The 9,537-nt window shown below is 38.0% G+C and overlaps 1 protein-coding gene across 1 annotated transcript; it reads left to right on the forward strand.

Moving 5' to 3' along the window:
• Nucleotides 1-5,243: 5,243 nt before the first annotated feature.
• On the forward strand, nucleotides 5,244-7,364 carry LOC141848294 (uncharacterized). Its single transcript, XM_074736337.1, has 5 exons — nucleotides 5,244-5,535; nucleotides 5,612-5,703; nucleotides 5,786-5,886; nucleotides 6,976-7,061; nucleotides 7,155-7,364. The coding sequence occupies exons 1-3, from the start codon at nucleotides 5,244-5,246 to the stop codon at nucleotides 5,816-5,818; spliced, it is 417 nt and encodes a 138-aa protein (XP_074592438.1). The 3' UTR covers nucleotides 5,819-5,886; nucleotides 6,976-7,061; nucleotides 7,155-7,364.
• Nucleotides 7,365-9,537: the final 2,173 nt, after the last annotated feature.

Below are 9,537 nucleotides of genomic sequence, written 5' to 3' on the forward strand. Positions count from 1 at the left end.
TATAAGGCCTACACGGCTACAGTTACTAACTCATACATGCAACGTCAATCTACAACAACGTATAAAAAAATCCACGTAGCGAAAACATCGTAAATCCGATAAAACGAATAACCACAAATACAAGACTAACACAGCTACAGTCCATGTCCACACTACAAGTCTCAAATGAAAATACAACTATAACCATGACGAAATGAAAATCCAACAAACCAACACATACGAAGATCCTCTGATGTGAGACAGAACCAGCCGACTGAATCCCCAAGCTCCAAATCAACCTATCTGTTATCTGGGGAGAAAACAAAGCAACCCCAGGGTCTGAGTAGTAGCATTAGATACTCAGTGGATATAGAAATGATGTGCATGTAAGGTAAACAACAGAAATAATAAAAAAGTACAAGCCAAGGTAAACATGTATAGAAGAAATGAATAACATGTACATGGTAGCAGATATCAACAAGGTATCATGTATCACGATAATAGAACATGGTATATCAACTAATACAACAAAGGAAGAACATACTGTGCAACAGGTATATAAATCATAGCATATAATCATGTATGTAATGTCATGCAGTACGCAACAATCATAGCAACCAAGTGCAACAGCCACAATCATATGTATAAAGTAAACTATGTAATAGTCCTACTCAATATATGCATGTAATATGCATCAACTATCGCAATCAAAAGCATGTCCCTGTCTACACTCGCCACCCCAGTCACTCCTTCAGGCAGTGAATTGAGGCGCCAAACGGGACATAATCACTGTCTGCACTCGCCACCCCCAATCACCCCCTAGGGCAGTGAACTGAGGCGTCAAACAGGACATACTGCACACTGACCACTAAAAATAAGTGGGGAGTGGCAGTGTAGCAGGACGACAATGTAGCCAGTCCTGGTCGCACCCAACTATATTGCAACCTCTTACCCATGTGCCACCACAACACGGTGTCAAGTAAGAGCCAACAACAACAACATCTACAACTAGCATATGGATGTATGATGATCATCCTAACATATAATAGCTAAAGTTAATTAGCATGCTCAACAGGAGTCAACATGAGTCAACAGGAATCGACATAGGTTAATAATACAACAGTTAATCCATCAGAGGTCATATGACATGTATCAGACAAAGAATCATATAAGTATCAACAAAATAGATAATATAGCTAACAAGAGTATCAACATGGTACGACTGGGCAGAACAAAATGAGAAAAATTAATCAAAAATGTAAGAAGTTGACGAAGTGAACTTGACAAAATGTATGTAACACCAAGCAACCTAACAAATCAAACGAGTTGAAATATAATGTATATATCAAGTTGACCAAGTGAACTTGACATATCGAACAAGGTGACTAAGTCAATCTGCAGGCAAATCTAAAGGATCCGACAAGTCGGAGGGAAATGAGCCAAAAGGCCAGTCATTAAATTAGTTGGTTAGAGCAGGTGAGACTAATGAAGAGACAAACTTAATTAAAGGTTTCGAAGACACATGACTCATTAGTTTATTAGTTTCAATTGATCATTTAAACTTTTATCGATTTCAGAGCACAATACAGCAGCAACAGTGAGAACAAGAGAAAATGAATGATTTCGTTTCATAGTGCTTCCTCTTCATATGATTGTCTTTTTTTTAAAAAAAAAACTTTATCCGGAAACAGTGATCAGAAAAACTCAAATTTCCAGCATTCCTGATCCAAACTAGTTCTTTAGCAGTGGGCGAAGCCCTCGAGGTCAAATGTTTCACCCACCATGTCCCATGATCCATTCCAGACATCCAAACCCCAGAGACACATGCATGGACTCGGACCATCCCATGCAGGGGTGTTGCATCTCGGAGGAGCCGGAAGAAGAGCAGCATCAAGAAAACGAGCAAGGGACGACCATCTCATGGGGCAGCATCGTGAGCGCCTCATCCGTGCAAAACCCAGGAGAGCTCCCCATGCTCTTCTCCTCAACTTGCTCCTGATCAGAAATCTTTGCACTGAATTCTGAGCAGTGAGCTCGATCGGCCGCTTCTTGTTATGATCGACGTAACCATGGCACCCTGCGGTGGTTGCTGCTCCTCATCAGCTAGAGGAAGTATGGGCTTGAGAGTCAGTGGGTCTATCCCCATCTTCCTCAGCTTCTTCTTGATGTGAGTGTTCCAGTTGTTAGAGAAAGCAAGGTAATAGGATGTCATAAACTTCTTGATTAATTGGTTTGTGCATGAGGTATATAATTTATAGAAGCATTACAGTACTTGATCAATTGATAAATTTACAATACTCAGTCAATTGATAGTGATCCGGTGCGAGATCAAAGTATGGGATGACTCAATAAAGTAATCACGATCAAGTACTTTCCAAGCTTCAGAGGAATCCATCTTTTTGTGCATCACATCGGACGGCAACAGGCAAAGACTCGGCCTTAATAGGGCGTGCAGTTGTCAAGCGAAGGTTCATGTACCGTCATCTTCGTTGTGTTGTACACAAGCCTGGTCGGTTTCTCTGATACTTCGGTGATCTCGCGCAACCTTGTAAGTCCTCCTCCCTACTCACATTTGATTTGATCTAGAATGACCAAAAACCCTTCAACTCAGTTGTGGTATAAGTCCACACCAACCACCTGTACGAAGGCTGAGAGAGCACCGATCAGGATTACCTATGAAATCGCCCTGGACCATCGAATCCGGATTCCCCAAGCACATAATAAATGGCCACATTTACCATCGGCTGGATTTACGACCTTCTTCTATGCCAGATCGTCGGCGGTTTTAGGTTTCCGGTGACGGCATTCTTTAGCAAGGTATCCGAGTACTTTCACATATCTCTATAGCAATTAACACCAAACGCTTTCTGTATCTTGTGTGGTACAGTCATGATTTTTCTAATATATTATCTACCTTTTACCACGGTAACTTTCCAATATTTCTTCTTAAATAGAAGGTAGAGTGTTTTATGGTACTGCTCGAGGCTCGAGCATCATGTCAATTCTTGAAAAAAAATATCCAACCTCCCACAAATATTAGAAAACTCTATATTTTTTCGTTTGACCAATCGAGCCATTCACCTGGCCAACCGATTAGAGATTGAGTTGTCACCCCAACCTGATCTAGGTCAATTTAAAGAGAACCCGGCTTATTAGAAAATAGTAGATGTCTCAACTGACCACCACTTTGACATCGACTTATTGCTCAAGGAAGATATGCTCTTCTACTTTGGACCGAGTCCAATAGAGACAAAGCTCAATCAACTCCTGGGTAAGGAAAACTTGAACCTTCTCTATAGGGGAAGAGGAACTAACTAATGGTCTTCAAGTATAGTGAAAATTATGTCGATGGATGCTTGTTTGAGACAGGGAATTGCTTCAGAGGATGCCTCTATCCGAGACCAAGGGGATGTTTGCCGATGGATGTATGTCTGAGACAGGGAATTGCTTGAAAGGACACCTCTGTCTGAGACAAAGGGATTGGATGTCTTGGTCTAAGACCAAGGGAATGTTTGTTGATAAATGCCTATCCGAGACAGAGAATGACTTCAAAGGATGTCACTATTCGAGACAAAGGGATTGAACGTCTTAGTCTAAAACCAAGGGAATGTCTGTCGATGGACACTTGTCCGAGACAGGGAATTGCTTCAAAGGACACCTCTGCCCAAGATAGAGGGATTTGGACTCCTTGGTCCAAGATCAAGGGAATGTTTGCCGATGGATGTTTGTCTAAGATAGGGAATTGCTTCAAAGAATGTCTGTATCCGAGATAGAGGGATTTGGATGCCTTCATCAGAGACCAAGAGAATTAAGATAGCCAAGAAACCCAAGAAGTTGGAAAAAATGAATCTTTATCAATGAGTATTCAAAGAGACAGAGACCGAGAGGTCAGTAGAAACAAAACTAAGGTACCTGGAGAATCAGATATGGTAAGTCCAGAGACCTAAAGACTTCAAAGGCTGCCTGAGTTCTTGGCTGTGTTGATCTTGTAAATAAAAGGTGCACAAGCTCAGCTTTTGTCTTATATGGTAAGGTCCATCCCACCAAGTTTCTAGCTTCTTAATGTCCCTTTTGAAATCAATTTATAGTACCTTGGTGAGGGGTATTGTTTTGAGGTTCCTGAGATTGCCTTGATGCCCTTGCTACTTGTTGATTTTTGAGCTAATCTCTAGACTCAGCAGGCCAAGGACGTTTAGTCGGAGATTGGTGAGGTGACTCTGGTGAGGATCTAATGTTCTCCTGCTAGTGATATTGTACTGCTTGGTGGATTTCCTTGGTAAGTTGATGACATTCATTTGTAGAATGACCATACTTTTTATGAAGAGCTAAAAAACGAGCAGATCTTTCGATAGGCTGCCTTCTCTAGTGATTAAGTAATGTTGGAATCGTTTCCAATGGTTGGATAGTTTTTCCCCAGTTTTACTCAGGTGTAATTGAGAGTCGATTAAGGAACCCTATTCCAGGGAGGTTGATGAACTTTCGTCTCTTGCCGAGTAGGAGGAGTTTCGGATATGATGGCATCGTGGTTGCTTGCGCATTCAACCTCTACCGCTTGTTGATGGAAACATGATGTAGGAAAATGACATTGAGATCCTTGAAGGAGAAGATAGAATTGGATTGGAGTCGGTTAAATCATCTCTGCGTCGATCCAGATAGAGTTGTCAAGTAGACTCTTCACCCCATGAGTATATTTGTGCAACAAGAAAGCATTCCTGAATCGGCACAGGTGATCTTCTAAGTTTGAGGACCCAGTATATTTCTCCCCCCCCCCCCCCCCCCCCCCCCCCCAACAAAAAGTGGATTATCACACTACAAGAAAAATGATTTTAGAAGACACTATCTAATGAGGCATTTTAGTTAAAATGCATCAACATGTAATTTTTGAGGCACTTAAAATTTGAGTGGCATTTTTGTAATAAAATCATGAAAATTGTAATTTTTTTATTTTTCTTTTCCTTTACCTTTTCCCTCTTCTTACTTCACATAACCCTGATTTTGCCGCCACCACTTTTCCTTCTTCTTCCATCGATTGTTCCCGTAGCCTATAACATCAATCGATCATTCCCGCAGCACCAACCGTCCATTTCCCCACCATCAGCCGTGTAAAATACCAAAAAATTATAAGGGTTGATTTGTAATAATTCAAATTATTGCCCTAAATGTTGGGGTTAATTATGAGGTAAATGGACTTTACCTCTAATGGGTTTAATTAACCTAAATGAATTAGATTAGTGGGCTAATTGATAATAAAGGTTAATGGATTAATGGTTAAAGACTTATTGGATTCAACCCACAACCCGTTAACCATAAAAACTAGCTTCTCATTAACGAAGGAAATCGCGAGTTCCCTCTCCCGATCGCGATTCCTTCGCGTGATCACACCTCCGCAGCCAAGCCGCCGGGAGCTTTCGTCACCCAACGCCATTGCCGAAGCGGAGGAATCGCCGGCGACCAGAGGCTGGATCCGTTGGGGATTAGCTTTCGCTGGAGGTGGCTGGAATCGCACGAGTGGTGGTGGTTCTGGCGACAGCGAATCGAAGAAGAGGAAGAAGATCGGTGAGTGGATAGCAAGCTTGGATTTCTAGGCTTTAGGGTTTCTTGATCTCATTTCTATGATTCTTCCGGATTTCAGAGTCGAATGTTGGAATTAGATTGATTCCCTGTGTCGGCCGCAAGGAGGAAGAAGGGGTAGAGGTGAAGATGGTTCTAGGGCACGGATCTGAGGTAAGCTTCCTCGTAAGGCAAATTCTTGGATTCGTGAGATTTCTTTGGATTTAGTTGGTTTCCTTGGGGTTTTGATCGGCAGATCAGAGGAACCTTCTGTGGGTTTCGGATGTGAGAAAGGAAGAAGGAGAACTTGGATCGGCAGAGAAGATTGGAACTAGAGCAAGAATAGCTGATCTTGAGGTGAGTCCTTGTTTTAAATCTAATGTTGCTATATGCGAATTGGATATCTTGCTGTCTTTTGCTTCTGATAACTTTTGTCTATGTATAATCAGTAGATGATATGCAAGATTGAAGGACACATTGATTATTCTTATTTCAAGTTCAAATAGCAATTCAAGTCTTGCATATATCCAGAGTTCCTTTTCTGGTTCCTCACCCACATACATTTATATACTAGAAATTAAAAGTTAACTATCATCTGTTAATCTAGGAATACGTATGCGATCAGTAAATTCATGTATTCTGTAGCACTTGATCTATCCACTATCTTAATGCTAAGACCCATCGACAGCATCACATGTAGTAAATACCAGGCCAGTTATATTGGGGAAAATTGGTATGGGTAGATGCCTTGTCAGAACTCTTGAATGAAACCTCCCAGTTATGCGATCTGAACAGGACCACGTATAATGTCAAGGGTCTGTAAGAATTGGTTAAATCTGAGTACAAAGGACACATAAGTTTATTGATAGAACAGAATAAAAAACCAAGTCAGTGACAATGAGTAGCTGAGACACGGGAACCTTTGAAAGCTTGCAATGCTCATTTAGTAATTGGAACTTTGTTGGTATTCTCATTTGTTTCTATAAGCAAGGAAGGTGCCACAAGAGTTTCGTTTTATTTTTCTTTCTCATTTGCCTGAATATACCGTAAAGCATATGATGTTCAGTTTTGCATTTGACCATAGTCTATAACCTTAGAACCGAGTTCCTGTTTATGCACTGATATTCCAATTTGAATCCTCAACAGGCAGTTTAAACGAGATAGAATTAGTTGGCTGTAGTACACAGTATCATTTTTTAGACGTTAAAATAGTAATGCAGGTACATTTTCGTTCCAAATTGACCATCTAGTTGTCCAGAACCATCAAACAGCTGTTGTGAAGCATTAGCTGTCCAGAACCATCAAACATTTAGCTGTTGTGAAGCATGTGATGCTTAACTCTGATTTTCCTTATTTTAGTTACTATTAAATGATTGCATTAGTTGCAACTTGCAATGGGAAAAAAAAATTGAAAGAATGATGTAATCTTCGTTTTTCCCCAAACAGCTGCAATGAATTGCTTGAGGAGGAAAAAGTCTTACAAAAGTAGAACAAAGCAGCTTGAGGTTTTCCAATCGCTCATTCACAATCAGGTAGAGAAATGCATTAGTCTTCCGATTTCCAAGTTCTAGCTGTGAAAATTCAAGAATTTTAATCATAATTTATGTTCTATCTTGTTCTTGTAGGAGCAAAGCTCAAGAACAAGAGACAACAAACACTCATCTGAAGAGCAGCTTTTCATGGAAACTGAGACTGACTTGCTGATTCTACTTGTTCATAGATATCATAACTACACCGATTGGTCGATATTTGAGCAAATGCTCTCCAACTTGTTCTAAACTAAACACCCTGTAAAGTATGTTAATGTGTGTATAACTTTTGAAATTACATAATTCTTAATCGAGTTGATATAGTTACGTTTGTCATGCCTCAACATATAGCAGATGAGACACTTTTTCATGCCTCAAAATGAAATTTAAAAGGCATAATAAAATGCCTCAACATATAGCAGATGAGACACTTTTTCATGCCTCAAAAGAAAATTTAAGAGGCATAATAAAACGCCTCAACATATGATAGATGAGGCACTGTTTTGTGCCTCAAAAGAAAATTTAAGAGACATAATAAAACGCCTCAACATATGATAGATGAGGCACTGTTTTGTGCCTCAAAATGTAATTTAAGAGGCATAATAAAACGCCTCAACATATTATATATGAGGCACTATTTTGTGCCTCAACATGTAATTTAAGAGGCACAATAAATTGCCTCAATATATGGCAGGTGAGGCATTGTTTTGTGCCTCAAAATGAAATTTATGAGACAAAATAAAACGTCTCAACATATAGCAGATGAGACACTTTTGGATGCCTTAAAATGAACTTTAAAAGGCACAATAAAATGCCTCAACATATATGAGACATTTTGTGCATCTGCTATATGTTGAGGCATTTTTTCGTGCCTCAAAAACACTTTAAGGAACATTTAGTAACGCCTCAACAAATATCTGTTGGGGCGCTAGTATTTGTTGTGACACCCGCTTGTACGACGTTTTATCCTAACGCCTCAACAAATCAAAGTGTCACAACATAAATCTATTGAGGCACTTTTTGAGCGCCCCAACATACAATTTTTGTTGTAGTGGGAGTTCAAAACGTGAGAGGATATCGATCGATAAAACTGACGTTCTTTAATTTTTATGCATGCATAACCTTAACATAATTTATACTTTGATCGACAGATATTAGCTTCAGGAATTGATGAACCACGTCTGACAGATAGAGAGGACGACATGATGTTCAACTTCCATTTCAATCTGAAAGATCTATCGTCGACTATGATATTGGCCGAGTTGATGAAGAAGTACAATAATTGTAATACCTGGTTTGATCTAAGGGCAGATTATACGCATATACAGAGCACCAATGTAAACTATCACTTGCTCCATGGATCGACGACAAGATTGGAGCTGATTAACTTACAAGTGACGATGCCAGAGAGGAGATTTGAAGAGTTTCTCTCAAATGGGAAGAAGATGAAGAAATTTAAGCATATGGGATTGGAAATCCTGAGAAGGCGCACGAGCAAGGAGCAGTTCATGGATATATTAGCATCCGAGGAGTCTCTCTTCCAAGTATCTTCCAATATGGCTAACACTATTGAAATGAAAATTTAATTTTTTTTCTCTCGTTGAAATATTTAATAAATTTTTATTATACTTTTGAAATAGATTTTAAAACCTTGTACATCGTACAGTTTGACTCAGCTTGATTATTTTATCAATATTTTAATTAATTTTAGATTTGACTCAGTTTAATTATCTTATCAAATAAATTTGTACACTATAATTTGATTTATTTACCACATCAAAATAATTATTATATTTTGTCATAGTCAATTGTAATTTCTCGATTTACCTCCTCACAGATAGTCGTGTGGCCGATCGTGTGGGACCGTTGGATGACGGATTCCACCAAGAAATAACTATTATTACATATTAAAATAAATTAAAAATTTTATAGCTTAACTTGGTTAGCAATATTATATACAAAAATTTTTTTTAATTGATTAAAATTATTTTAATTAGGGCTTTATTTTATTTTATTTTTAAAAATGGACCTTTTAATGATTATAATAATTAAGGATATTCTTTTTTATTTTTTCCTATTTAAAAGTTAATTTTATAATACTTTTCCTATGACCATCTCTTCCACCTACAATAGTTATTATAAAAAAAAAGGTTTAAAAACAATGATCTAAAAACACAACTGGTTAGGAGTTAAATTTTCATCGAATAATACAGATAAGAAAATAAATAATAATTTTTTAAAAATAAAATTGAATATAAATTATAAATAAGTTTGATAAAAGAAAAGAAATTTAAAGATCTTTTAGATTAAAAAAATTAAAATTAATATATCTATAATAAAAAATTAGAAATACATGGATAATCAATCATACATTTAATCTTTATGATATAGTAATTATATTTTTATTTTATAAGAATTAGTGAATAATTATAATTGGCACATTTTCTATTGAAACAAGTTTATCAAAAAAAATCTTGAC

The sequence above is a fragment of the Curcuma longa genome, chromosome 17 (assembly GCF_044706935.1).
Source record: "Curcuma longa cultivar G26 ecotype Majalengka, Jawa Barat chromosome 17, ITB_CL_G26_1.1, whole genome shotgun sequence".
Taxonomy (NCBI): Eukaryota; Viridiplantae; Streptophyta; class Magnoliopsida; order Zingiberales; family Zingiberaceae; genus Curcuma; species Curcuma longa.